Source organism: Mirounga angustirostris, unplaced genomic scaffold (genome assembly GCF_029215605.1).
Source record: "Mirounga angustirostris isolate CCGP_5_RB_7025 unplaced genomic scaffold, mMirAng1.0.hap1 SCAF_6, whole genome shotgun sequence".
Taxonomy (NCBI): Eukaryota; Metazoa; Chordata; class Mammalia; order Carnivora; family Phocidae; genus Mirounga; species Mirounga angustirostris.
In genome coordinates, this window is record NW_026991714.1 from 27038634 (window position 1) to 27060839 (window position 22206).

At 58.3% G+C, this 22206-nt stretch overlaps 3 protein-coding genes across 6 annotated transcripts in view; 2 read left to right on the top strand and 1 right to left on the bottom strand.

The window, feature by feature from the left end:
* The first annotated feature begins 553 nt into the window (after nt 1-553).
* CHI3L1 (chitinase 3 like 1) lies at nt 554-7832 on the top strand. The gene is made up of 10 exons (XM_064593975.1): nt 554-706; nt 945-974; nt 1901-2102; nt 2617-2673; nt 3442-3592; nt 4433-4557; nt 5667-5790; nt 6256-6438; nt 7226-7342; nt 7574-7832. Exons 1-10 carry the CDS (start codon nt 682-684, stop codon nt 7712-7714), a joined length of 1155 nt encoding a protein of 384 aa, XP_064450045.1. The 5' UTR covers nt 554-681; the 3' UTR covers nt 7715-7832.
* A 3322-nt stretch (nt 7833-11154) lies between these two features.
* On the top strand, nt 11155-19511 carry MYBPH (myosin binding protein H). 2 transcript variants are annotated; one of them, XM_045876999.3, is made up of 11 exons: nt 11155-11446; nt 11530-11664; nt 12419-12586; nt 15010-15098; nt 15469-15664; nt 15847-15986; nt 16554-16713; nt 17987-18123; nt 18255-18447; nt 18767-18814; nt 19227-19511. In XM_045876999.3, the coding sequence occupies exons 1-10, from the start codon at nt 11242-11244 to the stop codon at nt 18781-18783; spliced, it is 1440 nt and encodes a 479-aa protein (XP_045732955.1). In that variant the 5' UTR covers nt 11155-11241; the 3' UTR covers nt 18784-18814; nt 19227-19511. The 2 variants fall into 2 exon arrangements, with proteins under 2 accessions (XP_045732955.1, XP_064450047.1); XM_064593977.1 differs by lacking the exon at nt 19227-19511 and adding an exon at nt 19031-19049.
* Nucleotides 19512-19884: 373 nt separating this feature from the next.
* ADORA1 (adenosine A1 receptor) overlaps nt 19885-22206 on the bottom strand; it is a 33323-nt gene continuing 31001 nt past the window's right edge. For all 3 annotated transcript variants that reach the window (XM_045877002.3, XM_045877001.3, XM_064593978.1), the window contains exon 3: nt 19885-21813. In XM_045877002.3, coding sequence (XP_045732958.1) covers nt 21174-21813 — 640 coding nt within the window. In that variant the 3' untranslated portion in view covers nt 19885-21173. The remainder of the gene's footprint in view (nt 21814-22206) is intronic.

Sequence of the window (22206 nt, forward strand, 5' to 3'; positions counted from 1 at the left end):
CCCCCCAGATTTCCCTTAAATTATCAGCACAGCAACTGCTCCCAGGCTGTCAGACCCTCACCTGACTCTCGGGCCAGGTTGTGGGAACCAGGCTTGGAGAGAGAAAGTCTGAGGGGGGAGCAGGTCAGGCAGGATGCTGTGAGCCTGGAAAGAAAGTAAATAACAGCCTTGTTTGGGGCGCTGCGGGCTTCAGAACTCAACTGTGCCCGGTTTCCACCTGGCCGAGGGCCTGGGCCGAGGGCTGGTGACGCCAGCCGAGAGGCTGCCAGAAAAGCCCAGAAACTGCAGGCAGAAAAGTGGGGGGGGGGGGGGGTGCAGAAGGCAATGAGAAAGGTGGCTGGGAATAAGGCGGGGTCACCCACCCGGGAGCCACCAGATAGTCACCCCCGTGGGTGGCAGTTGCCTCCCAGAGACCTGGCCCAAGTTTTCAAAACTCTCCAAGCTTTCTCAATCTTCCTCTGGTGGCCCACAGTGCTCCTCCCTGGCCCCTTCTCTGCTGGTAATTCCTTCCTTGACACAGCTCAGTTCCCATAAATGGGATGTTTGGGGGCTCGTGGGAGTGGAAGGGGACAGATATAAAAAGGAAGCGTGAAGCCCAGGGAAGAGGCCCTGTCTAAGCGGCTAGACAGAGCTGAGGGCACAGGACGCGGCCACAGCCCGGCCTGCTCTGCTGCAGCCAGGATGGAGCTGAGGGTGGCTCAGACAGGTGTCCGGGCTGGTCAAGGCTGGCTTGGTTGTGGGTTTTCAGGCTGAGAGGCCCAGATGACCCAGGAAGCCACTGCACCAAGGGGCTGGCCTCCTACCTGCTGGGGGAAGGGGGTGGGGGGGAGGGGAAACAGGGGCAGGACAACTGGTGTTAACCCCTTGATTCCCTGGGTGGGGGGTGGAGCAGAAGGAAGGGCAGGATATCCTCGCATGGGGTCTGACTCCGGATTTCCCTTCAGGCTTCGTGGTCCTGGTGCTGCTCCAGAACTGTAAGTAACCCCTCTTTCAAGTCATGGGAGACGGGGGTGTGCTAAGGGTGACGTGGAGGAGATCTTGGCAGAGGCGAGCACTTTCCAGTTTCTTCTGTGATTCACATGGCTCAGAAATATTAACATATGTCAAACCAAGGCGATTTGCATATGGATGTTTATTATACTATCCTCTATTTTTCTGTGTATTTGAAATTATTCAAAATAAAAACCCTTCAAAGGTTCTGGTCTGCTGAAGGCCTGGACTTGTGGTCTGGTGGGCACCGCAGCTGGGCCCAGGGGCAGCATGGGCAGGTGATGCCCACTGTTCTTCCTCTGTAACTGGAAAAGGCTCACTCTGCAGGAGGAGGACTTGGAATGAGGAGGGGAAGGACTTTCTGGTCCACTATGATCGTGCCCCAGCTTGGGGGATGGGCGGAGGGGGGCTGGGGACTGCCCCTCTGGGTGGGTTACAAATTAGGGACACTCCTGCAGGAAGGCAGAGAAGAAACAGAGCCTCCCAGATCGACGACCCCCTGCAGGTTCCACAAGGCTCCACTCTGAAGGCCAGGGTCTTCTGACATTGGCTGTTTTGGGCTCTGTCCCTCCTCTCCTTCCAAGCCACTGCCTCCAGGAAGCCTTCTTTACTTGCACCGAGTCCCATTTTACCTTTATTCACCAGCCCTCATGCTCACCGCACACAGTGCCCTGTCCTTAGTCTGCAGGATATTCATCTACTGCATTTAATCTGTTCAAAGCCTTTTCAGAATAGGCCTTATTGTCATCAGAGGCAGAGAGAACTGAGCCAGCCCCTCGTGTTGAGAATGCTAACTTGGCTCACATCTGGGCCCCGGCCCCCAGTACTCCATCGGTGCTCAGTGCAGGGCTCAGCCAGAGGCCCCTTGGCTCTGTCCTGGTTCAGGCACCACCCCAGACTTCTTCTCCAGATTCTGCGTACAAACTGGTCTGCTACTACACCAGCTGGTCCCAGTACCGGGACGGTTTTGGGAGCTGCTACCCAGATGCCATCGACCCCTTCCTCTGCACCCACGTCATCTACAGCTTCGCCAACATAAGCAACAACGAGATAGACACCTGGGAGTGGAATGATGTCACCCTCTATAACACACTGAACATGCTCAAGAACAGGTTTGGCCCCAGGCTGCCAGGACAGGAGGCAGAGGGAGGGCTAGACCGGCTGGTCCCAGGGCAGGGCGCCTCTGCTCGGGAGGCTGCGGGACGGCCCCTGGGGACCCTGGCTGGGGAAGTGGAGGGCCTGGGCTTTGGTGGGAGCAGATGATGAGGGTACATGCTAGGCCATGCCTGGTGGTGACAGAGGCAGGCTGTAGAACAAGGCCGGCTGAGCTCCCCTGGGGAAGGGGAGTCCTCTCCCCCACTGGGGGTGCCTCTCCAGGGACCATGGAAAATACTCATGACCCTATTTTGCCATTTCCTGGCTTCCCCACTCAGGAGAAACAAAAATGGGCAGCATACCTCAGAGTAACTGCCGCAAAGTCTATGCCTCCTAGAACCCTGAATTTCAGGGTTGGAAGCACCTCCCACCCAATGCTGGCACCCTGCAGTAGCCTCCCACACATGGGGCCGGCCCATGTTACAACAGCTTCACTCCACCCTGGCCCTCCTGCCTCTCTGTGCCCCACAGGAACCCCAACCTGAAGACCCTCCTCTCTGTTGGAGGATGGAACTTTGGTTCTCACAGGTAGGACCCACTCCCCAGGATGATGGAATGAGGGGAGGAGGCATAGGTCTCCCTTACCCCATGTAGAGGGCCGCAGGGGCTGCAGACAGGTTAGGCATGGGGGACTAAATGGTTGTTGGGGGCCCACCCTGTGTAGAGTGAAGAAACCAGAGCCCAGAGAGGGAGAGGGCCTTGCCAAGAGTCACACAGTACGTTGTCAGTGGATCTTCTGACCCCCGGCCGGTGTTCCATCTACTGCCTCTCAGACCTGAAACCACAGGACTTCTGGGAGATACTGCCCCTAGGGCTGGAAGGAGAGAGATGGAAGGAATCGAAAATTGGGGAGTGTAGAGAGCCTGGAGGGACTCCCTGGAGTGGGTAGGGTTGGAGCAGGGCTGAAAAGGGGGGCAAGACGTGGCCCTAACAGCTCCCGCTTACTGAGTGATGGCTCAGCTTCAGGCCCCCGTCGAGCCACAATCACAGGGGATCCCCATCACAGCACCGTGAGACACGGCCATTATCCCCACTTCACTGACAAGGAAACTGAGATGTAGGTGATGACCTTTCCAAGGCGACTTGGCTAGTAGGTGTTAGAGCAGGACCTGGAACCTGGACTGGCCGCTCCAGAGCTCTGTCTGAGATGCCTGGAGGTGGGTCCCGTCCCAGCCATGCCCTTCCGGAGCTCGGGGGTTCAGGCCCCCGCATCACAGGCCTCAGAAACCCCTGGAGATGCCCGAGGCCACCAGCATGTCAGTGCTGAGCACTCCACTGGGGTGACTGGGGCCCTAGATTTTCCAAAATAGCCTCCAAGACCCGAAGTAGCAGGACTTTCATCAAGTCGGTGATACCGTTTCTGCGAACCCACGGCTTCGACGGGCTCGACTTGGCCTGGCTCTACCCTGACCGGAGAGACAAGCGCTACTTCACCAGGCTGGTCAAGGTGCTGGCCGGTCGGGGAGAGCGGGGGCGAGGTGCGCTGGCACCAGGGGGCGGCCCCCTGAGGGCAGGCTGAGAGGGGTCTGAGGCCGCCTGGCCACAGGGTCCGGGGACCCGGACTGGGGAAAGACAAACTGGCTTGTGCCCTGAGATCTGACACAACAAGGAAGACATCTTGTGACCACGGTGGGAGGTGTGGTGGGGTCCTCAGAGGCAGAAGGTCACTAAGCAGAACGCCCACGTAGTGGGGGAGCATCATTACCCACTGTTACCTCCCAAATCGATGCTGCCACTCCCCAGCATGCATTGCCTTGGGGACACTTGGCCACATCTAATGAGGGCAGCCCAAGCATCTCCAGGGCCCCAGGGGCAGAGTGATTATCCAAACAAATTGTCCACAGTACCCATATCATTTTGATTTTAAAGACCACTAAATGTAAATTTAAAGACCACTTTAATTTTTGTAGTCTCATGTACTGGCATGAACAAAACACAGACTGAAAAACAAACTTCTTCCAACACAATCTGTGGGCCAACGAGGACCACTATCTGTCCTCATGGTCCCTCTCGGACAGGGAGCAATGGAACGTTGATGGGTGTGTGTGGGGTGTGGGGATGGGATGGGTCCAAACAGTGTTTTAGGAGAAGGGTGGGTGAGTCCCAGGTGGGACCACCAATGGGCCACTCTAGCATTCGCCCTGAAGCGCAGTCAGGCTGGGGTCCTAGCAGATGGGGAAGGTCAATGACAGGCTCGGAGACCTCGGCCTCTCTCACAAGGCTCCCTCGCACACAGCCCCTGGGATTGTGCGGGCCCCCGTCACTCACCTGCCTCTCTCCCAACCAGAAAATGAAGGCTGAGTTTGCGAGGGAAGCCCAGGAGGGAACAAGACAGCAACTGCTTCTCAGCGCAGCAGTGTCCGCAGCGAAGGTGATCATCGACAGTGGCTATGACATTGCCCAGATATCCCAGTGAGTCCCCAGCCCTGCCCGGCCCCAGCGCTCCACGTGGAGTCAGAAGACTGGATTTCTAGTCCCCGTTCTTCCAAAAACTTGATGTGTGGCCTTGAGCAAGTCACTTCTGCTCTCCATGCCTCGGTCTCCCCATCTGTCAAAAGGGGCACCGTAATCCCTGTCCTTCCATCTTCACACGGGTTATTGTGCTAAGCAGTTGAGAGAGTTTCTATGAATGCATTTGTGGAAAAGGAGGTAGGAGACGATACACAAACCGGCCAGCCACTGCGGGATCTCTTCTCCACCAGAGCACTAGTCACCGCAGACACAGCTCAGTAGCAGGAACACTTTGCATTGCTAGATGCCTTGAGGTGTCTTCTCACACACAGGGGACCCCAGCCCTGTCCACCCCTCCTCCTCACCCTGTCCCCTTCTGCACGTGAGGATGAGAAGTTCACAGCCCCACGGGCTGATGTCAGTGGAATCTGAAGACATGGATCTTAGGAAACACAGGAGTAAAGAGCAAAGGCTCTTCACTATGACTTTTCAGAATCTTCTTTATGATCTCAGGGAGGCATAGACTCTGTTTAAATGGATCATTTAGGAGGTGGGAACTAGGTGGCTCTCAACCATTTGCCCCAAATATCCAAAGCTCATATTCATGCAATCCACATGTGGTCCCTCTCACCCGGGTATGTGTGTGTATATGTGTGTAAACCTTCCTCCCCACTCCAGTGGATCACAGGTTCAGGGCCACCCTTTGGCCCAGCTCTTTCCCCACCAGGCTGTCTGTTGATGCTACTCTTTAATCTGCTTTCACTAAGATGAACGTGGCAGGTGCCAGGCGTGGAGGGTGGAAGGCAAGACAGAGGCCAGCTCCCGATCGTGTGCTGGGGACCTAATAAAAGGACTCCATTCTTGCCTTAAATGCACCTGTAGGGCTCTGAGCCCACTCCTGGGTGCGGCAGAGGGGAAGTGGCCAGGCAGCTTGGACGGTGGATCACAGGGCTCTACGGGGCCTGCCTCAGGGTTGCCTGCCTGCCCTGCTCCCACTGTGCCGGGGTGATGGATGCGAGGCCAAGAACCTTTCTAATTTCCTGCCTCGCCCTCTGACCTCTCTTCCCCAGACACCTGGACTTCATCAGCCTCATGAGCTATGACTTTCACGGAGCCTGGCGTCAGACCACAGGACATCACAGCCCCCTGTTCCGAGGCCAGGAGGATGCGAGTTCTGACAGATTCAACAACGCCGTGAGTGCCTGGAAGGAGGGTGGCTGGCCAGGCAGGGGGCCCCAGAGACCTGCCACCTGCCAGTGCTCATACACCAATGCTGTGCCCCTGGGGAATCCTGCAAGGGAGGGCTTATGGGACCCACACCACAGATGAGAAAACTGAAGCCCAAGTCTGTGAGTGCTCCATGCCTGCAGAAGGGAGGAGGCAGAGTCTGGTCTAGACCAGCCTTGCACTTGCGTGTAACCTGAGCTGATCACCGGATTGGTTGCCAACAGTCATAATCCCTTCCTTTACCTAAGACCATTCTTTGGAGAATGCAACTACAAAATGCATTTTAGATTGCGATTATCAGCTCCCAGGAGGAAGCGTGTCCCAGATGCCGGGCGCGCCTGGAACTCCACCTGTCAAGGCGGCAGTGGGAGTACAGTCTTGCCCATCCTGCACCTCCAGCACTGCTAACAGCTCCTCCCCTCCCCCTCCCAGGACTATGCCGTGAGCTATATGTTGAGGCTGGGAGCCCCAGCCGATAAACTGGTGATGGGCATCCCTGCCTTTGGGAGGAGCTTCACTCTGGCCTCCTCCAAGACCGGTGTGGGAGCCCCGATCTCAGGGCCCGGATTACCAGGCCGGTTCACCAAGGAGGAAGGGATCCTGGCCTACTATGAGGTATGAGCTAGGGAGAAGGTAAGATCCCCACACACCCAGAGGCCCTGAGGAAGGTGAGCCTCCCACCCCCCATTTCCTCTTTTGGGAATAAAAACCTGAGGAGGGGGCGCCTGGGTGGCTCAGTTGGTTAAGCGACTGCCTTCGGCTCAGGTCATGATCCTGGAGTCCCAGGATCGAGTCCCGCATTGGGCTCCCTGCTCGGCAGGGAGTCTGCTTCTCCCTCTCCCGCTCCCCCCTCTTGTGCTCTCTCTCTCTCTCACTCTCTCTCTCAAATAAAAAAAAAAAAAATCTAAAAAAAAAAAAACCTGAGGAGGAGGAAGCGGGGAGGTCAGGCCTCCTGCTACTAAGTCTCCTTCGGGCACACCGGGTCTGCCCCACCAAGCTCCCAGACACCCCTCTGGCCCTAGTTGAGGTTTTCCTGCCAGCCCAGAAAAGAGCAATGGCCCAAAGGCGGGTTCTTTTTGGACCCTGCCCCTGCTACTTTGTATCGCCTTGGGCCAGTCCTTACGTCAACCCATCATTTCCCACATCCCTGTTTAAGATGCCGGAAGCAAACCAGAGTCCCCTTCATGCCCTCAGGCTACAGCACCCCCAGAACCGTGGGGTGTTTGCATCTGGTTTACATACATAAGCATGAGGACTGCAGTCTGGGGGCTGGGGGCTGGGGGCAGATATCCTGAGCGGGATGAAGCGAGGGGCTGAAATAGATGTGGGGAGGGGCATCTCCCTGGTGACCTGCACCATCTCACCCAGCTCGCCATGCCACCCGGCCCTGTTCTCTGCTCAGATCTGTGACTTCCTCCACTTCGCCACGGTCCATAGACTCACTGGCCAGCAGGTCCCCTATGCCACCAAGGGCAACCAGTGGGTGGGGTACGACGACAAGGAGAGCGTCAAAACCAAGGTAGGTTCTCAAGGCCACGCCCCAGGATGAAGAGGGAGAGGGAGCCCGGCTCCAAGCAGCCAGATTCAGGTCCCCTGCACTGAGGGCGGTGCTGGGTCGTGGGGGCGGGGTGGTCCAGGTCTTGGGTGCCCGCTGTTCCCTTCCCTAGGCAGGGGCCCAGGCAGCACGTCCGCCCCGTGCACACTCCAGCCCAGGAACCCAGTTCTGCCCCCCCCGGGTCTTCCCTGCCAGGTGCAGTACCTGAAAAACAAGCAGCTGGCCGGCGCCATGGTGTGGGCTCTGGACTTGGATGACTTCCGGGGTGCCTTCTGCAGCGGGGCTGTGCGCTTCCCTCTCACCACTGCCATCAAGGAGGCGCTCGGCGCGGCTTAGCCCCTGTCCTGCACACGGTGGGGCGAGGGGCATCCCTGCTGGCCCGGAGCCTCATCGCCCACCTTGCTGAGTCCCCGCCTGAGCCTCAGTCTCCCTCCCTTGGACCCCACGCGGAGGGCCACAGGGGAGCCGTCTGAGCTCAGCTCCAGTGGACCAGCAGGTAGAGGTAGGGCCGTGGGCAGCTAAGTCCTGGGGGCCAGCACGGTGGAAGCCCCGGGGTTAGCACACCGCTGCTGATTCGTGAGAATGCTCAATGGCCCCAGCCCCACACAAGGAGATTTCTTGGACTCCCTTACCCCCAGGCCTCCTTGCCGAAGGGCACCATTTGGCCTGTGCAAGCAACACATCTCTCACGAAGCAGAGCCACACTAATTACCCCTTCTGCAAGCCCAGCTTGAAAGCTGCACTCAGGAACATGATCACGTCTCCCCTCCCACTTCCCTTCCCTAATTCTGCAGCTGCTGCTCAATAAAGCGCCAGAGCTTCATGTGTGTTGGCACTTGCTTCGGTCTCTTTGGGCTCCCCTTGGTCGTGTCTTCTGGATTCCTCTCTCAGGCTCGGGGGCTTGAGCTTGTAGAAGGTGCAGAGGTGAGGCTACCCTGGCCTCTGCTGGGCCCCGGGGAGTCCCAAAAGGAGGCCGGCCTCCTAAGATCCATCCACTGTGGACTTAACTCAGGAGGGCTGATGGCCTTCCGGATAATAAAGTAGTCCAGACCTCTTGACCTAGTTCCTTGTTGAAAGAAGACTTTTCTGTTTCCTGCAGGTTAGCAGGTACTAGGAAGGAAGCCACATTCCAAACCTTCATCTCCTCTGAGCCCCTGGGAAGGGGTAGGGAGCCAACCCAGGGCCAGGTTAGAGAACCCTGACCCTGGCCGTTCAGGGCTAGAAAGAGACCCCGATGTCCTCCTGCACCCTCCCTCTGGCCCAGGCCTGGAGTTTCTGCAGGGTGCTTGAGACATGGCTGTCCAGCCTCTGAGACTCCCAGAGACGGGCAGGTGGCTCATGACCTTAAAAAGCCCCTTCCATTGCTGGGCGGAAATTTGTCAGATGTCCTAAGGCTGCCACTCAGCCCTCTGTCTCCCTTGTCTCTCCTCTTGGGACACACTCGGCCCCCAACCCAAGCAGAGACAAGGCTGCTCTGCTCAGGCCGTGGCCGGGGACATGAGGTGGCAGGCAGGTGGGATGGGAATACAGGTGAGTTGGGATGGGCTCAGAAGACCCGCTGGTCTTGCAGCCTTTATGAGGTAGAAATGCTCTCGTCAGGTTTCTGTGGAACTCCCAGGGCCCCAGGCATGCCTTGTATCTGGAGTCCAGAGGCACACTCCAAAATCAAAGAGAATTTATGTGTGGATTCCCTCATGTTCCGATGATCCGTGCCTTGGTTTGTGACACTGGTTTGAGGTGTAGGGAAGGAAGTACCTACTGGCCACCCTGAAATCTGAACCAGCTGGAGCTGAGCAGATGCAACTGATCCCAAGGTCACAGCCCTGCTCAAGGCAAGGAAAGTGAGAGCTTGGCCAGAGCCTCGGGAGGGTACCTGGCATTTCATCATGGGCCAGTGGGGCCAGGAATTCCCCAGTCGCCGCCCCTCGCCCACCCCACAACACAAGGGTCTTCCAACCCCCCCAGGGCTGTGAGCCCTCGGGGCAGCCAAGCCCCCTCCTCCCTGGAGCCACCCTTCCCCCACCCTGGGCCAAGCTCCGCAGGGCTGACTCAGGGTCCTGCAGAGTTAGTCACATTCGCTTATAGCTGCGGAGTCAGAGGCCAGGGATGGGGATCGGGTCTCCGGGGCCCGCCTCCTGCCTGGCAGGACACTGAGTCACCTGGCAGAGGGCGCGGGCACCCAGGCAGGGCCGGACCCTGAGGCTCCCCAGGCCCTCCGCTACAACGAGGACAACGAGCAGTGAAAGGCAGCCACACTCCTGTGTATTTATTTTTAAATGTTGGGATATAGCATACATGCTAAAGAGTGCATAGAATGGATTTGTTTCATTTAAAGAATTACTAACTCGTGAAAAACCTGTATAACCCCCCCCCACCCCACACCGGAAGGGAAATGAAACCTCAGTAGTGCCCCCCGAGACCCCACCAGCACAGACACCCTGTCCCTCCACCTGGAGGCACCGCTCCTGACCTCCCCCTGCCTCCCCCTGGGGTCTCACCACCTACAGAAGCCCCTGGAAGAAGAGAGCGTGGGATTGTCTGCCTTTGAATTTAACATGGGTGGGATCCCACTGTTCTTGAGCCTTCCTCCCTTTGTTCACCATGAAACTGTTAGATCTGTTAGGTCGCCCCCGCGGCTGCAGTTGGCTCGTCCCGTCCCGTATTTTGGATTATAGGTGCACACGTGCTCCGCAGTGAGCTGTGGAGGGACAGGGGCCTTCCCCAGGTTTGGGCTATTACAAATAATACTGCTGTGCGAATTGGCGTGCATGTCTCCTGGGCACGTGTGACAGTGTCTAGGGCTGTCACTGCTGGGTCGCAGACATGCCCATTTTCCGTTTTTACCAGATGCCGTCTCCCTTTTTCCAAAGGGATGTCTTCGACCGCCACTCCCACCGGCAATGACCGTCCCCGTGGCCTCCCCTCCTCCCTGACTCGTGGTATTTTCAGGCTTGTTAAATGATTGCCAGTCTGAACGTTTTATTGGGTGAATGAATCCGTGACTAGACGTTTGGTTGTACCTGCCTCGTAACCCTCCCTGCTTCAAAGAATCTAGAAGTTTCAGAGTGCCGTCCTCCTCTGGGCTCTCTTCCAGCTCTGCCTCATGACTTTATCTCACTGCCAAGGGCTAGGGGATTGTCGCAGGGATTGGGGAGACTGGGTCCTCTCCAGCAAAAGCAGTAACCAGGGACCTTAGGCCCCCTTCCTGGGGCCCCATTGCTGGAAGACCTTCCTCCCACCAGCCCCACCTTGGGCATCCCAATCCCCTTCCTCTCTGGAACCTTCAACCCCACACAGCACATGTGAGAATGCCCAGGGAGCGTGAGGAGTGTGGGATCCCAGAAGCAAAGCTGGGAGTGCTGGGAGTGCTCCCCAGGGAAGGCTGTTTCAGGCAGTCTGGGTCCCAGCACCTGGCTGAGAAGCCCTGGGTACAAGTGCCCCGCAGAGGCCAAACACAAAGCGTGATCTGGGTTCCTTCTCCAGATGGAAGCTCTTGTTCCCGTTGGCCTGACTCCTGGCACCAGCTCTCGGCAATGCCTCATCTCATCCATCTGTGCCCTCCTCCCCTCCGGGCACCAACACCCTGGCTGCTGAGATCCAATCGGAGTGATGGACGAGGTAGTGCACTCCTCAAGGGACCCTGCAGTTCCTCCCCCTGAGCTATTCCTGGCCGAGGCATCTCCCTGCCCCCCAGTCCCCCTGCCTGACCTGACCCCACAGCTGGGAATCATCCTTTGGCTGGGGGTGGGGCAGCCCCTGACTATATAAGCCTGGACCTAGGTGTCCCAGGCACCCTGGAGGCCCAGACCCTCTCCTGCTGACCCCTGCACACTCCAGCCTGACCACCCCCAGCCAGCCCAGCAATGACAGAGAGAGCCGCCTCGGAGGCCCCTGCCTGTGGTCCGGAGGAGACCGCCTCTGAGCCGGCCAAGGCACCCACCACCGAGCCCTCTGGAGAAGTGGCAGCATTGGCGTCCACCGGGGAAGAGCGGGCTCCCACGCCACAGGAGCCTGCCCCCACAGCCCCTGCGGCCCCCGCAGCCACTAAACCTGCCCCTGCAAGTGAAGGTGACAAGAGGTGGGGCAGGGAGTGCGGGCGGGGGAGAGTTCTCCACCACAGACCTCTTCATCTCCCCCTACTTCTCCCCCAGATGTGCCCAGTGCCCCGCTGCAGCTGACCTTGGAGGATGTGAGCGACAGCTCGGTGACCGTGAGCTGGGAGCCACCGGAGAGGCTAGGGAGGCTGGGGCTCCAGGGCTATGTGCTGGAGCTCTGCAGAGAAGGAGGTGAGCTCTGGGCTAGCCCTGCGTACCCCCAGGGGAGGTGGGCTTGGGAGTCGCAGCGACAAGCCCCCAGACCCTGCAGCTGGGCCAGTCTCGGGGGAGATACAGAAGAAGAAAGTGCAAGTGGTCCCCTCAACCCACTCACCTAACACTTCTTGCTCACCCCATGGACCTCTGAGGCAGGGGGATGTCCAAATAACCTCAGGAGACACCCCCCTACCCCATCCTCCAGCTCCAGGGAGCCTCTGAGTAACAGGGAGAGAGGGGTCGGGGCCGCTGGGGTGCTGGTCTGATAGGAAGTGAAGGAGATGCTGAGTCTCAGAGGAGCCTGCTTGGTGAGGGCAAGCAGGGGGGGGACAGAGAAACCGGGAGCAGGGGCACTTAAGAATAGGAGACAGTGAAGAGAAACAGGGGACCAGGGCAATGGCCCAATTCCTGTTGCCTCTGTCCTGTTCACCTCCATGGTGGCCAAGTTCAGCCTGGCCTCTGCCTTTGTCCTTACCTTGCTGCATGACTTGGCAGATGTGTCCAGCCCTCTCTGGGCTTTAGTGATACCTTCTCTGACCACCATTTCAGGGCTCTAACACCGGGTGTCTTTGATGCCATTTGACAAGAAGCCAGGGAAGGAGAGCAAGGGGAAAATAAGGCCCGGGGTGGGAGGTCCATTGCCCCAGATCCCCAGGGAGGAGGAAAGCCCCACTGAGAAGGATGCCCACGGCCGTGAAGCCGGGGCCTTGCATGCTGTCCGTTTCCCCAGGCTCGGAGTGGGTGCCCGTGAACGCCCGGCCCCTGATGGTGACCCAGCTGACCATGCGGAACCTGGCTCTGGAGGACAAGTTCTTCCTGCGTGTGGCTGCAGTGAGCTCTGCGGGGGCTGGCCCACCAGCTGTGTTACAACAGCCTGTCCACATCCAGAAGATCATCGGTAAAGCCCGTCCTTTTATCTCCTGCTCCCAGCCCTCCCCAGGCCCCTTATGTGATAGGTAGGGAAACTTGAGGCTGATGGGCAGAGGCAACAAGACAATCATCTTCCCCCATCCCACCCTCACATGCACAAGCCACATGCTATCACCATCTTGCCTTAAGAAAGTTCCAGGTTCCTCAGCAGCAAGCCTCTGGAGGTCAAAGAGGCCATTTCCCTGAGTGGCCCAGCCCCCAAGCATTGGGGGAGGGTGTCCCTGACTCCCAGAAATGAAAGCTCAAGCTCCCCAGGTCACCTGCCTCAGCGTCCCAATGCTAAAAGCCATTTTGTTCTTCCTCCTATCTAATCTGAATCCCTCCAGCGGCCAGGGAAGTTCATTTTCTGCCCATTTTCTGCTCGTGTCACATGGCCTGGGTTCCAGATCCTCCCAAAGGTTTTTGAACAGAAAGAAGTCTTTGCTTGCCTCTTATCCCACCATGTCCCTAGTGGGAGAAACAGACGAGAGCCTGCAGGCCTGTGAAGTTTTGTCCATCCCCAGAGGGCAGCGGTGTGCTGGGGACCTTGGAGGCCAGCTGCTGTCCCTTTGTAAGACTTCTATTTGCAGGGTGCATTAGCCTCAAGCCTACCCTTGCTCCCTTGCCAGAGCTGATCGGGTTTCAGTCTGTTAATGGCAGTGAGTCATTTGATCTGATCTGAGGTCTCTGGGGACAGCCCAGGGCCTGGGGTGAAGAGAGACACAGGCCAGCAGGTGGCCTGAGGCCTTCTCTACCTTCCTTCTTATTCCCCTGCACCCACAGGAGGCCTCCAAAAAGAGTGGGCTTCAGAGCCACAGGAGAGGTCAAGTTTGGATTCAAGGAAATACTTCTCAACTTCAAGGCCCAAGAGATGTGGGAACCACGGGGCTAGGGAGATTAGAATCAAGGGCTATGACAGCTGGTCCATCCAAGCCAAGCAGGTCCCCAGGGGCCCCAGGACTCCCTCGCAGTCACTCAGCCTATTAGCAGCAATCCCAGAACCTGCCTCCCATACAGGACCATTCCTGTGCCACCAAGCGTCCGGGAGTCCGGGAGTCTTCTCTGGGACCCTCCCATCCTTTGAGTCTGGGGCAGACATGACCCCACCTGGCAGCCACAGTATGGCCATGTCGACTCTAGCCTGGAGGCGCCAGGAAGCCCTCCTGGTTGGGAAGGTCCTGGACCTGCCCCAGGAGGTCAGACTCTGAGAGGGTACAGAGGCCAAGGCTCTCTACTCCAAGGCCCAACATTGAAGGAGCCAGCCAGACTCCACACCCACGACTCCATTACAATTCCTCTGGCCGGAGAGAAGGGGATTTCCTGGAGAGAAGAGGGGGAGGAGGCCGCGAACAAACAGGGACCAGCCAGGCCCTCCTCATGGGCAGGGCAGGGTGGGGACCTAGTCCAGAATCCTCAGCTGCTCAGCTGTCCCTTCTTAGCCACCTGGAGCTGCCAAGCATTCCTGGCCCCCTGCAGCTGCCCCTAGATCGTTCCACTCCTTATGCTCCCAGAGCCAAGGGCCTGCACAGCTAATCCTCGGAGACACAGTGTTCCTTCTCACCATCTCCTTCCCTCCGGCCTGTGTGCCACCGACCAATTGCTGCCCCCTGTTTGCTGCTGAGGAGCCTCAGCTCCACCACTCCTGCCCCCTCCCGGGGTGGGGAGCGGGGGGATGGCCGGGGCTGCTTCAGCCTCCCTTAGAATGCACAGCAGCTTTGGTGGCCGCACCTGATTAGGTGACGGTCAGGAAGTTGGCTCCCCACCCCCCCGGTAGCATGGGACTGAAGTGAGATTTCAGGAAGGACTTCCCAACTGTGAGACTGAAAGGTAGTGGGAGGGGTGACAGAGAAAGAAGGGGTATAGCTGCTCTGCCCTCATTTAAGAAGGGAAAGATCCTAAACCTCCCATATGGCCTCCGACAGAGAAATGGGCAAATGGGTCTCACAGGGGCTTCTCTGGGCTGCTGGGGAATGGAGGGTGCTGGATGAGGAGGAAGAAGGCATGGCCACCTTTCCTGGGAATGCAGGCCGACAGGTGCAGCACCTGCTCCCCACTAGGGGGAGCCAAGGAGCCCGCCAGGACCCATCTGGAGCCCTGGCATGCCTGGGCTGCAGGGTAAATCCCAGCCTGGCAGGGTCAGGGCGCCAAGGGAGTGCCCAGGATGCTTACCAGTTCACACCATGGAGGTCCTGCCCTCCTGGAACCTCCCAGCTCTCAACTCCCCAAGGCCCTTGAGGGATTTGGGCCCCTGGATCTCCACTAGCCTTTCCCACAAGCGGGCAGCCCCAGAGCACAACTAGGAGCCCTCCTGCCCAGCCAGCAACCCTCACCGGTTGTTTCCTACGGCTACCACAGTAGCCTCCGATCAGCAACCCCATGCTGTGCTAAGCCTAGCCTCTCCCTTTGACACAGAGGCCCCCAAGATCCGAGTCCCCCGCCACCTTCGTCAGACCTACATCCGCCAGGTGGGAGAGCCAGTCAACCTGCAAATCCCCTTCCAGGTACGTATGGCCCCTGCCCACGATAACAGCCTGGATGGAAATCAGGGCCCCTACTTGAGGTGCGTCGCAGGAACCCTGGAAATGTCAGGATCCTCATGAGGGTCGGCCCTCATGAGACCCACCAAGAGAGCTTCACCCTCCCTCTGTTGTACACATGACTCAGTTGTGATTCTCCAGCCTGTGGTTGGGATGGGTGGTCCGAGGGTTGGCTGGACACCTGGAGAAGGAGGCTGTGAGCAGCACCTGCATCTCTCCTGGAAGGGCTGTTGGGGCCAGCTCCCCTGAGCACAGCTCCAGAGATCCCCGGAATTGAGTGGGTATGGGGGTGCTGGCATCTCCTGCACCTACCCTGAGAGTTCCTCCTTCCCAGGGGAGCCCCAAGCCTCAGGCCTCTTGGACCCATAATGGCCACGCCCTGGACAGCCAGCGGGTGAATGTGCGCACCGGGGACCAGGACTCCATCCTCTTCATCCGCTCGGCCCAGCGCTCCGACTCAGGCTGCTATGAGCTCACTATGCGTCTGGAAGGCTTGGAGGCCAAGGCAGCCATCGACATCCTGGTGATTGGTACGGGGCCAGGGGAGGCGGGGCTGCCTTGCTGGGGACCCAGAGACCCCACCTCCTACCCCAGAGCTGACCGCTGACGGGATGAGGCCAGGGAGTGTGTGACGGGAGCCAGATCTTGGGTGTGGGGATTTTGCAGCAAGCCCAGCCTTCCTCCTCACCCCCCTCACACTCTGGCCCTGCAGAGAAACCTGGACCCCCCAGCAGCATCCGGCTACTGGACGTCTGGGGCTGCAACGCTGCTCTTGAGTGGACACCGCCCCAGGACACAGGCAACACAGAGCTCCTGGGCTACACAGTGCAGAAGGCAGACAAAAAGACAGGGGTGAGGCCCGCTGGAGCAGTGTGCGGCGGGGGGAAGGGGCCAGGTGGCCAGGAAAGCCCGGCCCTCCAAGAGTCCAGGGAGCATGCTCTAGTCTAACTACCACTAACCTGATCCTCATGTGGCTTTTTAGCAAGATCCCTTTCCTCTCTGGGCCTCAGCTGCCTCCTGAAGACTGCAAGGGGGGCTCTCTGCGGCCCTTCAAGGTCTAGAGCAGTGCTTCTGGAAATGTAATGTGCCTATGAATCACCTGGGAATCTTGCTAAAATGCCAGTCTTAACTCGTTAGGTCTGGGGCGGGGGCTGAGATCCTGCACTTCCCAGAAGTTCCCAGATGATTCTGAGTTTGCAGGTCCTCAGGCCACACTTTGAGCCGTAAGAATCTAGAATTCTCTGAGGACCCTAGCGAGGTCATCTGAGTATCCAGGGACCCCGTCTCCCAAAGCTGGATGGTTCAGCTCCCTCGGGATAAGGCCTGGAATGAGCCCCTCTGAGGAAGGGGCTGCAGGGCGAGCCAGGAGGGCAAGGGCAAGGGTCAGAGGAGAGGATGACTGGGCCGGGGTCCCTGCAGCAATGGTTCACGGTCCTGGAGCGCTACCACCCGACCACGTGCACCATCTCTGACCTCATCGTGGGAAACACCTACTCCTTTCGGGTCTTCTCGGAGAACCAGTGCGGGCTCAGTGCCTCGGCCGCGACCACCAAGGAGCTAGCCCGCATCCAGAAGGCAGGTGGGTCTGGTCCTGGGGCCCTCCTTCCCTCCAACCCCCCGCCCAGCCAGGCTCGGCCTGTCCTGGGGCATCAGCACCCCTCCCTGGGGGCTCCTGGTGGGTGCCGCTCGCCAGAGCATCTGCTGCCCTCTCCACGCCCACTCCACAGCTACGCACATGCTCACGCGTTCACACGAGGGACTGTAAAGAAATGGATGTGGTTGATTGATTTTAACAAACACATCAGAGCAAACCCGTGCAAAGGAGATGCGCCCCTTGGGAGGCTGTGCGCTTATTCCGAAGTCGCTGGTGGCTGCCAGCATGGTAGCGATCCCGGGGGCTCATGCGCGGTGTCCCAGGGGCACTACTCGGAGAGGCAGCGTGCGTGGGTAGGTAGAGGCCGGTGAGTTGGCTCAAACACAAGCCTCCTGACCCTCGTATAACAGCACACAGATGGACAGGAGAGATACGGGGATTTACTGTCTCCACACAGCCACGTGACATGCTTGCGTCAAATATGAAATGCCAAGCCCTTGCTCCCTGTCACCCTGTGATCTCCAGCAACCCCCCCGCCCCCCCGCCGCCGCCCCAGCACGGAGTCTGTGTAGGCTTGGGAAGGCACACGCAAATTTTTAACACCAGCCTGTGCTGCACAGAACGAGGAAGACATTTTTGTTTAAAAAAGGAAAACCAGTCAGGTCTCCAAAGACAAACAGAAATGAAATGTGGATCTCTGGGTTGCAAGTCCCCAGCCTTGGCCAAGAGCAACTCATCTATCCAGTTTTCCCGCCCGTTGCCCTCTCTGTCCTCTCCCTGACCCACCCAGGCACGGTCCTGACTTCCTCTGCTTCTTTGAGATCTTCTGTCTCTAAGTTCCCGCATATTGGCCATGCCTGGCTTCCCGAAGATCCCAGGAGCCTGGGGTCCTGCCACAGAGCTCCTTCATCCCACAGCAGCAATGAAATGGCTTGTCTCCTGCCCTTGTTGATGCTAAGATCCTCCTCCAGACCACCAGCTCTCTGCCCAGAGAACCATGGTCATGATGTGATTGTCTACCCTTTAAGCCCCAAACTCACTAAGTGATATTGGGCAAGTCACTCATCCATGAAGGGCCTTAGTTTCCCGTCTGTCAAATAGTAATAACAAACTCACTCTTGCAGAAGGATGCTAAGTAGATTAAATAAGACACCTAAGCGTAAGCTATAGTGATTATTTTAGGAAAATGGATGAATTCAGTTCTAACAGGCCTACTCTTGTAACCTTAAATTTGCACCCCTTTCTCTTGTGAACCCAGATATTGTTGCCAAACCTAAAGGGTTTGTGGAGCGAGACTTCTCAGAAGCCCCCTCATTTACCCAGCCCCTGGCTGACCACACCTCCACTCCTGGCTATAGCACTCAGCTCTTCTGCAGTGTCCGAGCATCGCCCAAGGTAAGGGGTGAAGCCCCCCTGTGCCCTGGGTGGGTGGGGGCAGTGGGGCTGGGGAATCTTCCCAGACAGCTCCTTCAAAGCCCATCCCAGCCCACAATCTCCTCAGCTCTCTTCTGACCATGTTCCCTTAGCCCAAGATCATCTGGATGAAAAACAAGATGAACATCCAGGGTGACCCCAAATACCGTGCCCTCTCTGAGCAAGGCATCTGCACCCTGGAGATCCGGAAGCCCAGCCCCTTTGATTCTGGGGTCTACACCTGCAAGGCTGTCAATGTGTTAGGGGAGGCATCCGTGGACTGCCGGCTGGAGATCAAAGGGAAAGGTACAAGGAACATCCTTCTCCAGGGACCGTCCTTTAATAGAAACCACCTCTTCTCCTGCCCGACTAGATGAGGCTGGGTGCTGGAAATCAAGGCAAGATAGAGGGTTAGTAAAGACGAAGAGATCTGGCTAGTGGAAGGATTTTCCAAGTGGGAGGACAGCCCAGTGTAGGGAACGGAGGTAGTAGAGTCTGCCACCCAGACTGATTGATTACCTGGGGTGAGGGCCTGTAGCCTTGAGCCCCTCTCGTCCCACTATCCCCAACTCGGGTCCCCTGCAGACTCGCCCCTCCCCCACTCTGACTGTGGCATCTCTTCCAGCATCAGCCACACATTGAAGAGCGACAGGAGGCTGTGATGAGGAGAACGGTAAATGGCTGGACCCGCGGCCTCTGGGGGCAGAGGCCAGAGCAGGGGGTGGGGGTGGGGCGGGGACAGGGAAAGGTGGCATTCAGCTCTGGGGACAAATCTGCAGTCCCGGGCAATGTGCGCATAGGACAGGGGTCTAGTTCAGGGCATTCCCTTGGGCCTGTTTCCTTGTCAGCAAAGAGGGGACAACAACCTGTGTCCCACCTTCCCTCCCAGGTGGTTCTGAGGCTCCGGACATGGATCCCAGAGCTGCAGGGGCAGAGCTAAGTGCTGGGCATTGGGCCCTTGGGGTGGGAGGCCTGGGAAGAAAAGAGGGGCGTTGTGTCCCTCTGCCCTGTCTCACTTCTTCAGCAGGGCAGGTAGAGCCCAGCTCTGTCTAACCCCAGGGCTCATGAAGCGTGTTCTCTGCCAGGTGCTGCAGACCTGGAGAATCAGGGCCACCAGACTCAGAATCAAGCTCCACGAATGTCCCAGAGCCCTGTTCACATGGTGATGGCTGATGGCTCTCCTCCCTGGTACCTGCCTCGCCTCCCTCCCCTAGAGACTGGAGCCCAGGAGCCAGGGTAGGCCTGGCAGGCCCTAGGCCAGGCTTCCTGGGCACGAGGGGGCCTGGGAGGTGCAAAGACTGGATGCCCCTGCAGAGAGGTGCACTCTGGGTGAGAACCGCTCAAATAAAGGTGTGTGGTGTGTTTCGGTGCGGGGGCCTCTGTGCCAGTGAGCGTCGTTGTGATGGGGGAGGCGCTGTGTCACAGCGAGGGGGCTGGAATGCGTCACCGCGAGGGGGTCTCCACGTGTGACATCAGGAGGAAGATGTCAGTGGGAGGGGACTCAGGATCTAAGGGGGGTTTCCAGACATGAGATTTTTAAGATCTTGCTTTCACATTCAGGGTATTCTATGCCAAGAGCATAACTATAGGAACAGACACACTCTTCTCTAGAACCCTCCTTGCTCTGAACGCCTCCATACCCCCTCCCTGCTTCCCCCCCCCGGCCCCCCCACTCTCTTCTGCTGAGGTTGTCTGCTGCCCTCAGATGGCGGTGAGGGTGGGGAGCCAGGGGCATGCTCTCCATCAAGGTTCACAGTCTTTATTAGTCAGGTGGCCCTCCCTAGGAGCCAGGGCACATCCTACCTCCGAGAAAGGAAAGGACCTGGAATCACACACAGAACCCCCCACCCCCACCCCTCTGTACAAGGGCCCACAGAGCTGGCAGAGGGTGGAAACTTCCCTGGATGCTCTGAAGCTTACACTGTGCCACAGAGCCCCAAAGCCCCTGAAAACTAGTGCCAGGGATACTGGGGGCATTTAAATGCCAGCAAGACCTCCCTGCCTCACTCTCAGGGGTGTGGTCTCCCCTGGCCTGTTCCAGCCCGTCACAAGTCATCCCGTGAGTACCCACAGTCAGCACTTTCCCTTGTCCACACCCCCGCCCTCAGGCAGGCAGAATGCTCCCTCACGTTGGCATATCTGGGGCTCTCCTCTCCATCTGGCCCAGAAACAGCAGAGATGGGCGTCACTTAGAGAGTCCAGGCCATCCTCAGGGGCTAGTGGAGCTGGTAGCCCAGATGACAGGTAGTTATAGCCCAGGCTCCTCCTTGGGCCGCGCGGGGCCGGAGCAAGGCTCAGTGCTGCCACCCGGTGGCTGTGTGCGGCCTGCCCTTCAACTCCGCATGAGCTCCAGCGGGCTCGGAGCCCCCTTTCCGGGTCCCAGGGCTGGTGGAGAATAAAGCAAAAGTTGGGAATGATTTCTGGACCCGCTCTTTCTGCCTCTTCCAAGTATAAACCTGGGCTCCCCGGGGCAGGGACAGCAGGCACCCTGGCACCCGGCATGGCTAGCCGCTCAGGGTCCGGGGAGGCAGGGACTGAGGCTCCATGATTCCTGCCCCTCAGTGGCTCTGCCACCTTCTACAGAAAGGAGAGAAAGCAAGACCATGATGTGCAGTTTCTCTCCCTCCCTCCATCTAGGAGGGGATCCTCTCCTCTCCTTAGGCTTGGTCCCAGGTTTGCACATCCACCACGAGAGACGAGCAGGCTCCCCTGACTGCCATGGAGCCCAAGCTTGCCCTCCCAGCCCACATGGCCCCTTTGCAGCCTCAGTCTCCCCAGGTCCATCCAGCCCGAAGCACTGGGTTGCCCGTAGATGGTCACACAGCTGGGGAGGCTCAAGCCACTTTCCTCCTCTCCTCAGGTTGCCTGGTTCCTTCCTCATGGACCGCCCTCCCAGACCTCCTCCAGGACCCGAGGTGCAGGTCACCCACACCCCACAGCCCAGCCAGGAAGGCTCAGGAGTGGGACCAGTGGGGACGTGGGACTGGGCTGAGATGCCCCCAATGTGGGCAGGCAGGATCGGAAGGTGGAGTCTAGTCGTGGGGCCCCTCTTCAGGGGGGTCCTCGTCAACGGGGGGTGTGGGCTGGCAGCGGAAATGGTCATTCCAAATCTTAAGGAAGGTGACCCGGAACTTCTGGATGCGGAAGGCATAGACGATGGGGTTCATGGCCGAGTTGCCGTGGGTGAGGAAGATGGCGATGTAGATGAGGATGCTGGGCTTCTGGCAGGAAGGGCAGAAGAGGGTGATGCAGTTAAGGATGTGCAGGGGCAGCCAGCTGAGGGCGAAGAGGAAGAGGATGAGGGCCAGCGACTTGGCAATCTTCAGCTCCTTCCCATAGTACTTCTGCGGGTCACCAGAGGAGGCCGACACCTTCTTGTTAAGCTGCTTGCGGATCAGATAGAAGACCTCCAGGTAGATGAGGACCATGAGCAGCAGCGGGGGTAGCACCCAGACAAAGAAGTTGAAGTAGACCATGTACTCCATGCTGATAACCTTCTCAAACTCGCACTCAATCACGGGCTCGCCCTTGGTGCCGTTGGCTGCCCAGGCCCGTTCCACCTCCCCGAGCCTGTTCCAGCCGAACATGGGCGTCAGACCCACCACAAAGGAGAGAATCCAGCAGCCGGCGATGGCCACTGCCGCCCTCCGGGGAGTCACCACCGTCTTGTACCTGGGGGAGGGGAGAATAGAGTGTGAGTCCCCCCCGCTAGGCTCCACCAGCCCTCAGGGGTCTCTAAGAGGAGGCCCCCTCCCCAGCCAGGGCCCAGCGAGTGGGGAGCTGCGGGTCTTTGGCTAGAGGTCTGAGTCTTCAGGATCTAAGATTTGGGCCACAGCTTTGCAACGCACTGGCTCATCTCGCCCGCAGAGGGTGGGAACCCTGGGTCACATAAAAATCACGACGAACTAAAAATCAAGGTAAAAATCGTAACAGAAAATAGCAAAGGACCTCCCGGAGGAGTTTTAATAAAATCACCAAAGTAAAAACCATTGGTCACCTCATCGTTGCTGCGTGGCGGCGGTCCTGGTAAGGTAGGAAAGCCTTGACAGATGAGGGAACTGAGGT